The sequence below is a fragment of the Trachurus japonicus genome, chromosome 6, assembly GCF_045865225.1.
Source record: "Trachurus japonicus isolate A0001 chromosome 6, Traja_1.0".
NCBI classification, from domain to species: domain Eukaryota; kingdom Metazoa; phylum Chordata; class Actinopteri; order Carangiformes; family Carangidae; genus Trachurus; species Trachurus japonicus.
In genome coordinates, this window is record NC_140912.1 from 24987284 (window position 1) to 25005392 (window position 18109).

Below are 18109 nucleotides of genomic sequence, written 5' to 3' on the forward strand. Positions count from 1 at the left end.
TCTACAAGATACAAAGTATATGAAAAAGAAAAAGTGTCGACAGGAGGGTAGAAGTGACTGACTTTCACATCATCCGAGTGTGGCTTATATGCTGGTGTGTGTGTGATTTTGGGTACTTTCCCATCCCATGACCTTATCTTCTGCTAAATCCGTGATTTTAGCTAACATGCTATCCAAATGAAGCCATTCTGCCAATGTATTCTTAGAGGCTGCCCATAGACTTACATGGGATTCTGTGATCCCGTTTTCAGCCATAGCATGTTAGCATTTTCACGGATTTGTACTAGCATAACAACTTTCAGCAAAACACCAGGTGTGACTGCACTTTTGCCTTGTACTCCAAACCCTGTTGAAATGTACACTTTTATCCATTTATAAGTGGTGAAAGGGCATGTTGTGATGTTTGTACGCAGATAATGGCAATCAGTGATAAAACTCAAGAAATAAGTATTCTAACTATTTAAATCAACACATAATAACATAAATGGTGATTATTAATGACATAATAACACAGTTCACACTCAGTCTTTAAAGGTGGCATAACTTTCTTTTCATTGGTCTTGTTGTTTTCAGGCTTATGTCATTTCTCATAAAAAATGCCACCACAATTGCTGTCGGAAGCTGCGTAGCCCTTTTTGAAGCAATGGTACAAAGACGCACTTTACATCAGTACATAAAACAGAACGGCATTGTATCAGTAACTGTCATTAAAAGATAATATGTATTAATGGGTAATTAATGTGCAGTATTTATTACCTCCACACAATTTACAAAGAGCAGAAGTTGTAAACACAAGACAAAGAGATAGTTAAGGCAACTGTGAAATGACAGACTCCACATGAAACAGTCCTCTAAGCTGCATGTGGTGGGAAAGGTTATCTGTAAGATAACACGTGATTTATGGAACAGATTGGGCTGTGAGGTCCGTGGAGAGAAAAATGACTGACATGGCGCAGAGAGTCGAATGACATTGAGCTTCATGAGATATCACAATGAGGACTTATATGAGAAGAGTTGGGTTTCTTGGAATTTGTACACTTTTACTTTGCATGGTCGCCTACTTGAATGGGAGATTGGGATGGGGCCAACTTGGAGACACACATGAAGAGGTTGTGAGGAAGAAACTGGACCGGATTGAACACAGTCTGGACAGGCTGGGTGAGTCCACTTTACTCTGAATCAGCGGTTAAAACTTCACACCAGGCCTCCAAATGTTTTTGAAGTTGTTTCTGAAATTCATGTTCATAGGTCTGAGTAGCTCCAGCAGTATTTTTTATTTTCCTTTTATGATCCAATTTTACGCATTTCACCAACATTGTTTCAGACTTAACACACAAATGGACAAGCTTTCAAACAATACACCTTAAATTAAAAATAACCCCAAACATGTATATCTTTTGGTAAAAAAAAATCAACAGTACCATATCACTAATCTCAATGGCAAGTCTTGCATAAACAACTGCTGCACTGTTCATTCAAGATTTACTCTAAACTCTACTCTACCAAACTGATTTCAAATTTTAAAAGGCACAAATGTGAGCAGACAGTAATATAAGTAAGTAATATTAGTAATATATCACATCATCAATGGAACAAGTGAGGCAAAGATATGTCTACAAAATTTTTTGCGTGACATTGTCTAAAAGTGAAAGAAAATTTTGCACCTATTTTGGAGACATGTGTGAATTAGAATAAAGTGGGAAACAATGAGGGAGATTGAAGTGTCAAACAAATGCACTCTACATGTACAGTATAAATCTAAATCGTTAGCTACCATTGATACAGCAGCCAAATGCTCAAACGCCCTTGAGAATGTAGACCTGTAATGGACAAAAGAGGAAACGAGGCACAAAATGGCAGAATGGGGCTGAGAGAACATGCAGCACCGATGAGCCTTCCAATCCTTTTTTATTCCTCTACTGAGATTTGTCAGTGACATTGAACAACACTGATTATTATTTCAATTGCCACCCTTCTCTGTCTTTTTATGAACGCAATCAACCAAAGCAAAGCTAATAGAAGTATCCGGTCAAAAGAGCTCCGTCAATGAACGTTCTCCAAAGGAGGAGCAAGAGAAAAAGAAGATTGCCGTGCCCAAGTTATTTCCAAAGTCCTATCTGTTTGCCAAGTGGGGTGATGATCTGTCAGAGGAGGAACAGAAAGAGGCAGAAAACCTGTTTAAGATTTATGGATACAACGTCTTCCTGAGCAACCAGTTACCACTCGACAGGGAGCTTCCAGACACAAGAGATAAGAAGTAAGCATTGCTCATGGGAACTTTCAGGAAGTAACAAACGTGCATTAGGGTTGACTGAATGAGTATGAACCAGATTTTTTTTTTCCACATTTCACCATTTAGATGTCTGACAAAGACGTATCCCAAAGACCTGCCAACCATCAGTGTGGTTCTCATCTACATCAATGAAGCTCTGTCTATCATTAAGAGGGCAATACGAAGTATTATCACTCACACTCCTAAGCACCTGCTCAAGGAAATCATCTTGGTGGATGACTGTAGCACTTACAGTAAGTTTGTCACACAGTAGGCTACAATAATCATGTTTCATTACATCACCCAGGTGGTGTCTCATTCTTTTTTACCAAATCATTTAAATGGATAGTAGCATTTTTTTAAAGTGGGGTTGTATGATCTACAAATAGCCCCTAAGTACTTTAATTGCAGTAGAAGACTCTCTGCACTCCTCCCGTTAGCAACGCCAGCCCATAGCCCTGCCCAGAGATTTACAACATACAGTGTTGTGAACAGACCCAAAGAAACGGCCAATTTTCGTGGCCTAAAAGAGGTTTTACCTGAAAAAAAAATACACAGTTCCATTGTTCGCTATAATATAATTTTTTCCAGCCCTTCAAAGTGCAGGAAAAAACGCAGTTTTTATTTGGACCTAACCAACTGCTGATCAGCGGGCGCTAACCCTGGGCGGAGGGATACGTGAGTTGGTTAGGTCCAAATAAAAACTGCGTTTTTCCTGCACTTTGAGGGGCTGGAAAAAATTATATTATAGCGAACAATGGAACTGTGTATTTTTTTTCAGGTAAAACCTCTTTTAGGCCGTGAAAATAGGCCGTTTCTTTGGGTCTGTTCACAACAATGTATGTTGTAAATCTCTGGGCAGGGCTATGGGCTGGCGTTGCTAACGGGAGGAGTGCAGAGAGTCTTCTACTGCAATTAAAGTACTTAGGGGCTATTTGTAGATCATACAACCCCACTTTAAAAAAATGCTACTATCCATTTAAGTCTGACTGTAGGCCATCTTTTACAGATGACCTAGGAAAACCTCTACAGGATTACATAGATGAGATTCACAAAGAGAGGCCTGGACTCATAATAAAAGTGCGACATGAGCAACAAATGGGCCTATCCCAGTCACGAAACTCAGGTTGGGAGCGTGCCACAGCTGATGTTGTGGCCATTTTAGATGCACATATTGAAGCCAAAGAGGGATGGTAAGAACATAATTGCAATGTAGCCTTATTGGTAAAATCTTTAATTTCCTTGCTCCTGTTATAACCCTAAACAAATACTGTTGTGATTTGGCCTCCTCCTCCTCCTCTTGTGTAGTAATTTATCTTGGTGTCCTTTACAGGGCAGAGCCTATGCTGGCCAGGATCAAAGCTGACAGGACAGTAGTCGTGTCCCCTGTGTTCGATAGGGTCCAGTATGATGACCTGCAGGCGCAAAAGTATTCAGCATACGCTCATGGCTTTGACTGGGCTTTGTGGTGCATGTATGAGTCCTTCACCCCAGAGTGGATGAAGCTGCAGGATGCATCACAGCCTGGGAAGTATGTGAAACACGTAACACTTTTTTACAATGAGCAGGGTTATAATGATGGACCCTGAGCCAGAACATATTGTTGCCGTAATAACTTGATCATAAAATGCATACAGAGAGTGTCCTTGATTTATTAGGGCATTGTTTTCATGTCTAGTGACAAGAGACATAGCACCAAAAATTACAACATCTAACATATAGCAACTACATTTGAAGTACTGCAATACTTTAGTACACACTTTAATGTGTGATAAATAATGTGGTCAATGAGACATGTATGTTTTTCTTGAGGCCATTAAGTTTGCTGTTTGGTGTATTATGTTTTATGGTTACTATGCTGGCCAGGACTCTTTTGTAAAGGATTCTCTCAATGGTAGACTAAGGGAAGTAGTAATAGCACCGTTTTGGTTGGTTTTGACACAGGAGTCCGTCTGTTATGGGAATCCTTGTGGCAGACAGACGTTTCCTTCGAGAAATTGGCGGGCTGGACGGTGGAATGACAGTTTACGGTGGAGAAAATGTTGAGCTTGGGATTCGTGTGAGTAGCCACAACTGTTAAGTCGCACACTGCATGTCTCCCACAGTTGAGTCATTTATGGCTGAGGCTTTGCACCAGTGTTGATCTCTGTCTTGGCTGCTCAGGTTTGGCTGTGTGGAGGGAGCGTCGAGGTCGTGACATGCTCAAGGATAGCTCACATTGAGAGAGCCCATAAACCGTACGCACCTGATCTCAGTGCCGCCATGAGGAGAAACGCCTTGAGGGTTGCTGAGATCTGGTTGGACGATTACAAGAAGAATGTCATGATTGCCTGGAATATTCCTTTTAAGGTTCCCACACTTACTTATATTCCTGGATGTATATATATATATATACACACACACACACACACACACACTACTCACAAAAAGTTGGGGATATTTGACTTTCGGGTGAAATTTATGGAAAATGTAAAGTTCATGCTACAGTTATGTATGTATATTATGGAATGGTAATTTCTTCATTTCAAACAATATATTGAAACAAAAGCTAACAACAGTGGTGGATATAGGCTACCACAACACAAAATATCAATGTGTCAATAAGTTGTCATGTGACCAAAGGATACCTGCTAATGATGCTCTGTGACACTTGAAGCTCAGTGGACACTGCCCTCTGACAACATCCCATCGTTTCAAGCCTCAACATGGCCAAGTCCTGTTGATGGATTGTCAGGTGTCAGAACAGAAAGATGAAGATAGAGGACTGTAAAACACTAGAACCGCCAACATTCCATGTACTCCTAGAACCGCCAAGAGGTCATTTTGACCTCCATTCATTCTAATGCAAAAATGGTAAATGGACTGCTTTTATACAGCCATATATATTATATAAGCAGCCAGACACACAACTCAAAACACTTTATAGTAATGCTTCACATTCATATACATACACATACTTTACAAAAAATAACAATAGTCGTTGGTAGGCAACCAATAGGCTATAGACGACTCTTTATTTTTCTATTGTGTATATAAAAATTTTCAAAATTGTTACAAATTTCTGAATTCATGTCCATTTCTCATGAGAGCAAGGGACTGTCATTGTTATGTTCAATGTTTATGAGTAATGTTCATTTGTTATCTGTTTGACACCTGTTTTAACTGTTTGACAACTTTCTAATATCTGAACTCGTGTTGTGTTGTGGGATGGGGTCAAAATGACTAACTCACTAAATAACTAACTATCTAACTAACTAACTGACAAACTGAGTGACTAAATGGACATTCTTTAGCCCAGATTGCAATGATTGGAAAATCAGTTTTATAATTTTTTATATACACACACTGTTCGAAAAATAGAAAAATAAAGAGTCGTCTATATTGGTTGCCTAGCAACGACTATTTTTTTTTTTGGTAAAGTATGTGTATGTATATGAATGTGAAGCATTACCATAAAGTGTTTTGAACTGTGTGCCTGGCTGGCTTTATAATATATATGGCTATATAAATGCAGTACATTTTGCATTTTTGCATTAGAATGAATGGAGGTCAAAATGACCTCTTGGCGGTTCTAGGTAAAATCACTCTTTTTTTCGTTCTCTTTTATACTAGAATCGTGAAAACGCATAAGATGATGTAGAACACACTTTTAGGAAAAGTCACCGACTGGGAGACATAGGGTTTTTACGCAAACAGAGTTACGTGCATTTTAAGAAGCGAGAGAGGTCAAAATGACCTCACGGCGGTTCTAGTGTTAAATACAGTCATTGAACCAGATCATTTAGTTGCCGACTTATGGATCAGACACTTGTGATTTTTGCAGTTAATCACCTACATAACAAAATGTTATAAGTATTGAAACATTGAACATTTTAGACTAGGTCAAATTAATTTAACCTGTGAAGGTTATAGTGCATTTTAGGTGTGTTCTGAAATTTAATCTGGAAGCCGAATATCCCTAACTTTTTGTGAGTAGTGGGTAACACGTTATAATAAGTACACACTATTAAGCATTACTATACTGAATTCTTCATTTATAACACATGAATACTCACTATGTAATTTATAAATACAGTTAGTAGTAGCAACGATGAGTGAAACATTTTTAACTGTTGTTATAAACTACATATTAATGAGTATTCATGTGTTATGAATTCAGTATTGAGCATTAGTTAAGCTTTCACTTAACTAATGCTTAATAATGTGTACTTATTATAAAGTGTATACTGTATATATTAAGATTAATAGAGAATCTTACAAAACTGTACCTTTCTGACATGACACACAGGATCATGGAATCGATATTGGCGATGTGTCCGAGAGGAAGAAACTGAGGGACAAGCTCCAGTGTAAACCTTTCAAGTGGTACAAGGACAACGTTTATCCAAATCTGGAAACATGGGATAATCTGTTGGGTTATGGTGTGGTAAGGACCAGTTTCAGTCACTAATTGTAACAATTAATCTTACATGTGAGCGTTATAACAGCAAATTAATTCAAGATCAGCACTAAAATGTAGCCGTGCTAAAGCTGTGATTGACAATTGCATTTTAATATACATAAAACACATGTAAATTAGTAAAGCAAACGCAAAACACATAGCAACTTGAGATTCTTTACTACTGTAAGTAAAATCAACAGTATGGCATCTCTACAGCTCAATTGAGAACATCTTGTTACATTGTCCATTACAGACTTTAATGGACATCACTAATCAGAATCAAGAGTTAGCCTACTATGAATCATATAAACCCTAGTAATGTGCTTAAACTAAATGCAAATTTTAAAAGGCATGAATATTTAGTCAACAGTTGTATAAGTAATTTCAAACTGACCTGTGCAGCTGAGGAACAGCCTTCTTGAAAAGTTCTGTGTGGACCAGGGAGCCGTCCCAGGAAACATCCCCATCTTGTACGGGTGCCACGCCATGCAGCCTCAGGTAATATAAAGTAAGACAGATTTCAGAAAAAGGATACAAGAGTCATAATGAATCATAAAATTAAGTCCAGACTTAACTTTCTCACCAGCATTGCTATTACAACACAGAAGGTGAAATCATCATCGGGGCGCTTAAAGCTCACAAATATAACCATAACCGTTGCCTGACGGATCCCGGCTCTGGTAGCACCCCCACCCTGCATGACTGCCATGTGGCGAGGGAGAGTAAACTACACATGTACTGGGACTTCAAACAAGTAAGACCTAAGCTGGCACTGTCCATTATAGCAGTCGAAGGCTCCCACATCGGGAATTGTAGCTACACACAGGCATTTTGAAATATTGTTTCTTATTTTTTTGAACTAATTATTGTTCTATTTTGATCACACGTTTGCAGGGCCAAGCAATCAGAAACAAAGGAACAAACAGATGTTTCGAGATCGCCCAGGGAAAAAACTCATACTATGAGCTCATCATTCAGAAGTGCAGTGGACAGAGCTGGACCATTGAGCATGTCACCAGAAGTTTTTAGTTCAGTGCTTGATCAAAATGTACAATGTGTTAAGATATCAAACTGTTTTTTTGTTTTTGTTTTTGTTTTTTTCCTGTTTGTGTTCTTGTTCAGTATAAAATTGAAATCTAATGACCATGCTTTGAGTGTGCATTTGTGTTTGTCCTTGCAGGTAATCCTTTTAACTAATCTTAAATATTTCAACCAATGTTCAAACTTTTCCTACCACATTTTTAGGAGAAAGGTTCAAATTATTATTTTTTTTTATAACTTAGTGCAAATGGCAGGCTGAGTAGTATATCACCAGAGAATGTGTAAAACAGAAACCCTGTGCAGGATAAACAGACAGGGGCATAGCTAGCCATTAAGCTCCACTGGGGCACAACTCAGTCTGAACTGACTTTAGTGTATTTTTGCCAGGGGGGCTTTGTGACACCTGTAATGGAAATTTCAATTTTTCTGTATTTCAACCACTTAAGATGTCTCTACACCCTATTTTTCCACCACGATATCAGGTGTCCTTTTGTCTTTTAACCATTTGTGAATTGTAATGTCTAGCACTAACTTTCCACATAGATACAAAACCGCAGCAGGAAAAGGGATATGAAACTACCCTAAGAGCATTCCTCAGGTATAAATGTTTAGGTCTCCCCATGCCCAGGGTCTTTCCTTTAATATCACTGCTCGGGTGAGGACTGACCTTTCCTTGCAAGAAAATAAAAACTTGTCGGACGGCAAAAGTCTCTTTTTAATTATTCACCCAGATGGCGCCGCAAAGAATTTTCACAACACACCACACCCAAGCGATGCCACAGTTACATTCACAGGAAAAATAGTTTTGGATTGTTCGCTTTTAAATAGGCCTACTGTACACATGACAATAACAGCACTACGGAGGAACTTGATAAGTTCTTTTCTAAAATCCAACTGTTGGCGTATCCCTTTAACAAAGCTCATCATTCTCCCGAAACAATGTCATTAGTCAGTATTTGTCTAATCTTGAAAAAAGATAAAGATCCCGAAGATCCGGCGTCATATATGTAGGCCTATATGAGTTAGTAGAATAGAAGTCAAAATGCTCACACACATGCTGTATTTTCTTTCTTTCTTTTTTACTTTTTATTTATATTGTGCATTTAATTAATAAATAAAAGAGAGGAAAAAATCGCAATGACTACACAAGTTTAAATAATAAAACTACACCTTTCACAGAAAAGACAAGCGGTAAGCATACAAATCATGGGGACCTACTAAGAATCCGAAGTTTGTGTAACTTGTTCCTAGTATACAACAGCACAAATTCACTTCATAGTCTCCACTTTACCTGACCTCTCCACACCCAGGATGTTTTCAACTGATAGATTAATCATCCCAGCTGACTATTTAAACCTAGCTTTGTCTGAGGGATCTTTATTTAGCCGACTTCCTTTCAAAGAGGTAAGGTCTGTTGGTAAACCCACAGTTGGCAGAAGGTCTTTTGAGAGCATGCATGGTCCCCAGAGGATAAATCTTCTCCAATGAATCCAGTTTTTTAATTTTCATGACAATCGGTTCATAATTATCTATACAAAAGACAAAGCCTACTACCGTAATCTAATTGTTAATTGTCAAATAATGGCATATAATTACTAATACAAATACAAATACAATTTCAAATACCTTAAATAAACCCACATGTTTCTTTTCTAGAATCTGTCATATTCATGATGTTCATAACCATCACATGAGACAGGTTGCAAAGGGCTTATTTTGTTGTGCCTCCTGCAAAATCGTGCTCAATTCTTACATAGAATATGGCTCTTACATAGAGCTATATCTTCATAGAAACAGATTCTGTATCTTAACTGTTTAGGTTAGATGGCATGGATGATTTTAAGTCTGCTTTGATTTCCGGTTTATCCAGGCCCAGGGTTACTTACTTTGAAGTTCAACATGTTTTGTTATAACTGATTTTGTCATTGTTTTTATTGGTATTTTATTGTTGTATTGATTTTGTTTTTGTTGTTATGATTTTCGTTATTATTATTATAATTATTGTTATGGGTAGGCTACCATGCAGCATTTTTATATTATTTGGAAGTTCAGCTCCTTTTCATATGTGTTCATAATTTATGTGGATCTTAATAAAATCAAGTCAAATCTAATCAAATTAAATATTAGCTGATGTCATGGTGATCATGTTGTAGCTACTGAAGAAGAATAGGCTAAGACAGGATTAAATGACAGATAGGCTACAAGTCAAGGTCACTAAGGTGGAAATGCCACTGTGTTGTTAACCATTTGTCACCAACCATGGGGAAAAAAAGGTTGTTTGTCCTCCTAGAGAAAAGAAAAGAGCGAAGCATAAATGGACACTGAGTATTTTTTCCCCCTTCTTCTTTCTTTTTTTTAACCTGTTCTCCAAAGGTGTGTTTTCTTTTTAGAAAGGTGAAGAAGTCCAACGTGGATAAGTTTCACTATCAGTCAACATGCAGCCGTTGGTTAGTTAGGTATAGCCTAGGTGACGAAATCCTGACGTAGGCGTTCATCAGTGGCACCTGTGCCCGACGCGGATAGGAAGCGCAGATTTCATGTGAGATACCCTCAACTCACACCCAAAACACACACACACACACACACACGCACCGCTACCTGTCTAGCTGAACCAGTTTGCCAGGGAACCTGTGGCATCGCTGCGGGGGCTCACAGTTGGCGACTCGCTGTCAGCATGAGGGCGGTGTGGCTGAAGCGGCCGGTGGTCGTGTTGATGGGCATAGGGCTCATGTTCGTGGTGGGCACGTTTGTAAAGAGCGGATATGATTACACCGACAAGACGGCCGGCGGCTCGTCGCAGATGATCAGGACTTTTTCCGACCTGGAGGCGAGCATCAGCAATCTCCGTGAGTTGAGAGACAATGATTAACCTCATGTAGACAGACGCTTTATCTCGATTTCCTATAGGGTCCAGTTGGCAAACAAAGTAGTGAGTCTTTTTTATTCATTTATTTATTTTTAAAGGAGGACAATCTAAGACTTTAACATCAATTAACAAAGTACAAAAAAAGGTTTCTCATTTGTATGCATGTGCCAGGACAGATTGAATGAAAGAAAGAAAGAAAGAAAGAAAGAAAGAAAATAATAATATCAACAACAAACCACAATTTATTCTTTTGGAAAAAGTCAAAGACTTGATGATATGGTCTGTTGCCTACAGCTTGTATGTGTTTCTGTGTGTGTAAATATACCCACCCACCCTCATTTAAAAAATCACAGCTTAACTTATATACACACTTACTGTAATGGTAATTTTGTACATGGCATGTCCATGCACACTGCACCTTTACTGTGGTAGCACCAAATGATCTTGTGGAAACCAACAAAATAACTGTATGATAAACAAACCACACAACATTGATTCACAAGGTGTTTTTTCTTATTCACATTTAACATGTCGAGGTCTAGTCTGGCCAACGGTGATTGTGACTCATTTTCCTTCCGTCTGTCTCCTTGATCCAAGACAATGTAATCCTGGCTTTTGAGAAAAAGCAGGATATCATGCAGAAAATCCTTGAGGAGGACCGAGACAGACGGAGACAAGCTGCAGAGGTCCAACAGCCGGCCCCGGTCCAAAAAGAGCCAGAGCAGAAAGAGCAACCTGCAGCGGAGGTCAAGGAACAGAAGGAGGAGGCACCGAAAGAAAAAAAGACCTCTAAACTGTACCCCAACTCTGCACTGTTCAAGGAGTGGGGTCACAATCTGTCTGAAGATGACCAAAGAGAAGCACAGGGTCTGTTTGAGAAGTATGGATACAACGTCTTCCTCAGCGATCGCCTCCCATTAGATCGAGTTCTTCCAGATACCAGAGACCAAAGGTACAGACTCTCAGTCATTTTTTCATCATACTCAAGAGTCAAGAGTGATACAGGCCCATCCCTAATTGTGAATATGTGATTTGTGGTTAACCATTACACAACCATCTAATGAATCATTTCTCTCAATAGGTGTTTAAAAAAGACTTATCCAAAAGATCTGCCGACTGTTGGGGTGATACTGATTTACCTGAATGAAGCCTTGTCTATTATAAAAAGAGCCATGCGCAGCATCATCGATCGCACCCCGAAACACCTATTGGCCGAGATAATACTGGTGGATGACAACAGCTCCAATGGTTAGTTGGCTATACAAACACATCTGTGTGATAAAGCATGCCAGGCTGAAATAAAAGCATTGTGCAGATGTCCACACTCATACTCATGTTTCCATCTCCATCGTTTTTTGTTTTTTTTTCAAATGTCAAAATGTGAACAAACTGCAGTCACGTGAAATCTCAAATATCTGTTGTGTCAACATAAAGCTACGGGTTAATGATACCTTCCCTTACTTGATAACCTTTGGACAGTCAGGCTGGCTATTTCCTTGTGTTACCAGTCTGAGTGCTGGTGCCGGTTTCTTTGAGATGTGAGAAACAGCTTTGTTATGCAGGAGTCAGACAGAGATGTTTGATCTAATCTCTGATGTTGTGCAACCGAGTATTGCAAAAAATCATCTCCATTTTTTACCTGGTGTTTCCTGTTTATTTGAGCCAACTAAATGTCAGAGTTGATCAGCAGGCTCCTTCACAGAGCAACTAGCTTTCCATCTGCTTTGCATGCCGGACAGTTGCATCAGCGATGAAAATATAAGCCCCCATTGTTCTTTTAATTTTAGAAAACCTGAAGGGGGAACTTGACGCCTATGTGAAGTCGCTGGAGGAAGAGAACCCAACCCTTCGTATTGCTCGAGTGAGGCACACCGAACAGCGAGGGCTTGCTCACGCGAGGGCCTCTGGGTGGAGAGCTGCTACCGCTGACGTGGTGGCCATCCTGGACGCTCACATAGAGGTCCATGAGATGTGGTAAGAATGTGTTAAAATCTTCAAGCTTTTTACATTTACGTTACATTTTACACTGGGAATCTCCACTGTAAATAAAGCAACTCCAGTAAGTTGTTGCTATAGGCCTGTCACTATTGATTATTTTAGCGGACCACAAATATTTTACATAATCGTTAAAAACGTTTCCATTTGTCTTTATAAAAACAGCTGGATGAAACTAACAGAAATGTAAATTTTCCATCACTATTTCCTCGTTGTTTTCCACTGGTCCTCTTTTAATGACATCATCATGTTGCACCCAGTTCTTCTTCTATGGTTTGATGACACATGAGTGGAGCGGCACAAACTGTTGTCTCTAGAGGAACTGAATTGCTAATATTTGAGGACCGCATTTTGATGACAATCGACTTAAGCATCATTTACGGTAGTTGTAAAGCCAAGGCAAACAGCATTTAAAAAAAAAAAAAAAAAATGTTTCAATGTTTAACGCTAATGGCTCTTCTTCTTCATAAGGTGTATGTGTAATATTAAAGTATGTTTTATTATTATTATTATTGGAGAAAAGCATTTCACAAGTTATTCCACAGCTGTTTCCCACTTTTTTCTTTCTTTTTTTAATGGTACATTAGAAAAAAGAACCAGAAAAAGAACATCCCCCAAGAAGAGGGGAAGAAAAATAGAAAAAATATACAAATAAGTACAAATAAATGCAAAAAGAATTAATTGGGAGGTGAAAATAAATAGGTACATAAGGGAGGCAAAAGAGATAATAATAATAGTAATAACAACAATAGATAATATTAAACTATGTTTAGGCTTATACGATAATAGTGGCATAAAATGATCAGGAAAAGACAATTAAACTGTTCATTGCAATTATTTGTATGGCAATTAATCGTCATCTAAAATTTCATGATTGCAACAGCCCTATGTCACCAAAGATGGCCTCACATTTTAGCTCATAATCCAAGACAATAACTACATGAAATTTAAACAAGTGAATACAGTTGTCATTAAGTAGGAAACCAATGCTGCGTTCACATGGAGTCCGGCAAACGGCAGATGGTAAACGGCAAATGCCACGTCACATTCGGTTGAGGATACCGTCGCGCCAGACGGCAAAAGTTAAAATATTTGAAATATTTCCCCCAAGTCTTACCGTCATTCTCTCGTCCACTAATATGGAGTCCGGCATGCCGTCTGCCAGACTCCATGTGAACGTAGCATAAATCTGCCTACTGTACATGTTATACTGACAATAAGGTTGTTCTTTATATGGTGTTTTGACCTGTCTCCAGCATTCAATGCTGCTTCCAAAGAATTGGGTTTGTTACGCTCTGGCTCTATTTATAAAAACATACCAATCATATCACCAACTGCTGAGGTGATGCTGGGCCTGTGAAATTGAAAGATAACTCAACTGAGTGGAGCTGTAAAATGAAAGATAAGTGTCATATTGTCTTTCTTTCCCTCCACCCACATGTAGGGCTGAACCCATGCTGACACAGATCAAAGGAGACCGGACAGTGGTCGTGTCCCCCGTGTTTGACAGAGTTAACTTCGACGATCTCAAGGTTATTCAGTACCTTCCAGCAGCACATGCCTTCGACTGGGCTTTGTGGTGCATGTATGAGAGCTTCACACCTGAGTATTATGAACTGAAAGACGGCTCACTGCCTGGGAAGTAAGTTGAAGTGGAATTTATTGATCTCATTCTGATTAAGCATCTAACAAATATATATATATGTTCTTATCAGCTACAACTTGGATCATTTGACATTCTTTCTGATGCAACGGTTTCAGTTTATAGCGGTACATTGCATCAAAAGATGTTTTTGAAAGGGGCAGTGGTAACGGCTTTCATCTTTCACTTCAGGAGTCCATCAGTCATGGGAATCCTCGTTGCTGAAAGAAAGTTCCTTGGGGAAATTGGACTCCTTGATGAAGGAATGAAAGTGTACGGAGGAGAAAATGTGGAGCTGGGAATTCGTGTGAGTAGCTACACCACACCTGTCTAACATCAGCTCCCACATCTGGTGACACAATCCTAGTTGCAGCAAAAAAAAGAGTACAATTGTTGAGACAGAGGATTAAATGATTGCTGCTGTAATTGCCCTCTGTAAAACCCTGTCTCGTGGTGTTGCTAAAGAGTGTATGAAGTGCTTACCATCTGCTAAGTCATACATTTCCATTTTCCATTCCTGGATCCTGTTGTATCTTGTCTCGAGTGCCTGACTCAAATGATGCCGAATGCATACAAAGAACAACCAAAGCAATACATCTTCTAACATCACGATGATAGAGTAGTACCACAGCAGTGAGTGATTAGTCTCACAAGCATCTCATAATTATGTTTTATCTTCTGTCGCTATCTCTCTCTCACTATGCTTAACGATCCAATGATAATGCTACCTTCTGATGTTTGATATAGGCGTAACTGTTGTGTAAAAGGTAAACTATTGTCTGGCAGCTGAGTCAGCCTGGTGCCCTAATCCATATTTAAGCCATGTTTGCAGCTGGAGATCAAAACCTTAGCTTTCTATGACAAACCTTAGTGGGGACCAGGGGGAGGGATTGTTTTCCTTGAGAAGAAGGCTTTACATTTTGGAAAGAGTTAGGTAATACAACAACATTGATCCATCTCTTAATGTGTGTATGGTAATTATAAAGCTTTGTCCGGTCTGCTTGTGTGACTTAGAAAGAGGTTTCTGTCTTAAAGTCACCAATAAGCGATTTGACCATCTATTATTGTCTGTACAACGACTTGAAGATAATGATACGTTGCAGTTTCTTGACACACATGATGATACATGGTCATCATTTGTGACCTCTTTGTTTTCTCCAGGTGTGGACATGTGGTGGCAGTGTTGAAGTAGTTCCTTGCTCCAAGATTGCCCACATCGAGAGATACCACAAGCCCTACCTGCCAGATCTGGCCCCAGCCATGAAGAGAAATGCCCTGAGGGTAGCGGAAGTCTGGATGGATGAATACAAACACAACATCAACTTGGCTTGGAACTTGCCGTTTGAGGTGCTTCAGAATTAAAATAGTCCATAATTAAAGGGGAACTATGCAAGTCGGTCACTTTTTCGCTGTTTTGGTCGCTTTTTTTCTCTTCAGAGCTCCACCTACAGTTTTCGGAGTGCATATTTTCACTGTTGTAAAAACTCACCGCTAACCCTCCTCCCTCCCTCCGGTCATGTGCATTTGTTTTCAACAAAGCTGGCTAAATCATGGAGCGATGTCTACCAAGATGGGTAACGTTAGCAAGAGATTATGGATTACCGGGCGTGTTTGTGTCGTAGTGCTATAAAGCAGTCCATTCTGATCTTGCCAGGTTGGTTTTCGGTCAAGAGACCCCAGGAAGAAGGCAAAGAGACTCCATTCTCCCTGTAACAAGTAATTTAACCATCACAGTTACTCCGAAGATGTTTAATTAAGGTGCAAATCTTGCATAGTTTCCCTTTAAAGTCAATTCTCAAGAGGTTGTTATGCAGTTAGGAGATGCACTGGATGGCTTTTAGCACAAGAAAGTAATTTAAAGGGAAAATACCGCAAACAAATCTTGCCTAATTCTTTGCTTTTGCAGAATCACGGAATTGACATTGGGGATGTGTCTGAGAGGAAAAAGCTCAGGGAGAGATTGAACTGTAAACCTTTCAAATGGTACCTGGATAATGTGTATCCCAAGTTGGATCCCTGGGAGAACCTAGTCGCCTATGGAGGGGTACGTTTCGTTCCGTTTTGTTTCATTATATCCATTGCTTGTGTGTTGTCTTGACATGTTGCACTGACAAAATGATGCATTCCTCCTTTGTTAGATGAAGAATCTTAATGCTAATATGTGTTTAGACCAAGGCCCAGTGCCAGGTCACACACCCATTTCCTTCACCTGCTTCTACTATGGGCCTCAAGTAAGTGATGCTACCACGAGGAGACTCTGATCTGTCATCTACTTGCTGCTGGATTACTCTCTGATTTCTGAACATTGTCTCTTTTCTCTAGTTCACATATTACCGCACAAGTGGTGAGCTCTATATCGGCGGCATCAAATCGCACAAGTACAACGACAACCGGTGTTTGACGGATGTTGGCCAAAAGGAAACCGTGCCGGGCCTTTACAACTGCAAAGAAGCTATGCAGAAAGGAATGGGGATATACTGGGACTTCACGCAGGTATTGCAAGATGAGATATTATCCTGACAGGCACGTGAATGGTGCACAATGAAAATCTATGTCAGTTAAAACAGTGGGCGAGGGTGAGATACGATATGAATAAATACTGTACATCTGTGTTCTTCTTGACACATATTCTCTTTTACAGGGCAAAGAACTCAAAAACAGACAAACAAATAGATGCCTGGAGATTAAGGACGCCAAACTTCTAATACAGGAATGCACTGGCCAGAGATGGGAAATCCAGCACATACTCAAGACCTTTTAAAAGTGTCTGTGTGACAAACAACAAGTGCACTTCTCTTCTCATAGGTCAGTGGATAGTAACATCTATCTAACAGAATGTCAATTAAATGAAGCTACTGTTATGAATTATAATTATTTAATTTTTTTCTTATTTGGGATTGAAAAAGTAATTGATTTTGTAAAGAAATGTATTGACTCTCCCTAAAAATACAATTTTGTAAAAGTTTGTTTATCGTCGTGTCTTAACAGAGCCTATAAAGGATTCTTTTTTCTATTCATCAATATGAGCATTTTTTTTATAATGATTATTTTAATGAGTAATAATAATCATCAACTACTGAGGTCCAAGGTTATGTTATAATGATGATAAATGAGAGTTACAATAGGAAAACAAGATAAGTGAGAAAAACCAATATTGTTTGGGCCTCATGTTTTTGGATCCAAAATTATGGCAATTAATTAAATGTGTTTTTTACCGGCTCTACTGATCAGATTAATTGTGACATTCAATGTTATGTGATTGTCTACTGACATGGGAATAACTAAATCCAGCAGCCTATCACTAAAATAATCCAGGCCTGAAACCTTGGTTGCACCGACTTTTTTTTAAGAGTTGGATACAAACTCTCCTATGTTTTTTGAAGTAGCTAAAGCTGTGAGAAATTGTTATACACAATTCCTGATGTAGCTATACACAGTTTGGACCCAGCATCACCTCATCCTCTTTGTAAAAGGGACCCATTGTTATGCAGGTTAGTAATGTCTTCACATCAAACGTTGTTGGTTTTATCTTTGCCTAGTTTTGATTTCGGCACAAAATTTAGACAACAGTTATCATTGCTATTAGTTAACCAGTCAAAAATTCAGTTTTAAGTGTACATTTAATTTACATGTTTCACTTCTGTAACCACAGATAATGAATGCAACACATGCCACATGCAACAGCATTTTAATTACTTTGGGTGCTATTGAGTTTCAGATTTGAAAACATAAATGTAATTTTTAGTTAGGCTATCTTTTTCTACATTACCGATTGTTTTAAAATCACAGCAAGAGAACAACTAGGCTAATTAATTATCTAGTACAAAGGACCAACATGTCACAAAATGTGCT

The 18109-nt window shown here is 39.0% G+C and overlaps 2 protein-coding genes across 2 annotated transcripts; both read left to right on the top strand.

The window, feature by feature from the left end:
• The first annotated feature begins 917 nt into the window (after positions 1–917).
• On the top strand, positions 918–7949 carry LOC146986239 (putative polypeptide N-acetylgalactosaminyltransferase 8). The gene is made up of 11 exons (XM_085779946.1): positions 918–1158; positions 2008–2257; positions 2360–2526; positions 3282–3465; positions 3606–3803; positions 4217–4331; positions 4436–4621; positions 6561–6698; positions 7116–7211; positions 7300–7467; positions 7608–7949. The coding sequence occupies exons 1-11, from the start codon at positions 993–995 to the stop codon at positions 7740–7742; spliced, it is 1803 nt and encodes a 600-aa protein (XP_085636072.1). The 5' UTR covers positions 918–992; the 3' UTR covers positions 7743–7949.
• A 2366-nt stretch (positions 7950–10315) lies between these two features.
• Positions 10316–17283, top strand: LOC146986240 (putative polypeptide N-acetylgalactosaminyltransferase 8). Its single transcript, XM_085779947.1, has 11 exons — positions 10316–10600; positions 11218–11572; positions 11702–11868; positions 12408–12594; positions 14060–14257; positions 14450–14564; positions 15419–15604; positions 16164–16301; positions 16396–16488; positions 16580–16750; positions 16899–17283. The coding sequence occupies exons 1-11, from the start codon at positions 10429–10431 to the stop codon at positions 17016–17018; spliced, it is 1902 nt and encodes a 633-aa protein (XP_085636073.1). The 5' UTR covers positions 10316–10428; the 3' UTR covers positions 17019–17283.
• Positions 17284–18109: the final 826 nt, after the last annotated feature.

Bases quoted from the DNA above. Each gene is read 5' to 3' on its own strand.
- LOC146986240 (XM_085779947.1), top strand. From the start codon at position 10,429: ATGAGGGCGGTGTGGCTGAAGCGGCCGGTGGTCGTGTTGATGGGCATA. The intron at 11,573-11,701 runs GTACAGACTCTC...TTCTCTCAATAG, and splicing joins CCAGATACCAGAGACCAAAG to GTGTTTAAAAAAGACTTATC. The intron at 16,751-16,898 runs GTATTGCAAGAT...TCTCTTTTACAG, and splicing joins TATACTGGGACTTCACGCAG to GGCAAAGAACTCAAAAACAG.
- LOC146986239 (XM_085779946.1), top strand. From the start codon at position 993: ATGAGGACTTATATGAGAAGAGTTGGGTTTCTTGGAATTTGTACACTT. The intron at 2,258-2,359 runs GTAAGCATTGCT...TTCACCATTTAG, and splicing joins CCAGACACAAGAGATAAGAA to ATGTCTGACAAAGACGTATC. The intron at 3,804-4,216 runs GTATGTGAAACA...GTTTTGACACAG, and splicing joins GATGCATCACAGCCTGGGAA to GAGTCCGTCTGTTATGGGAA.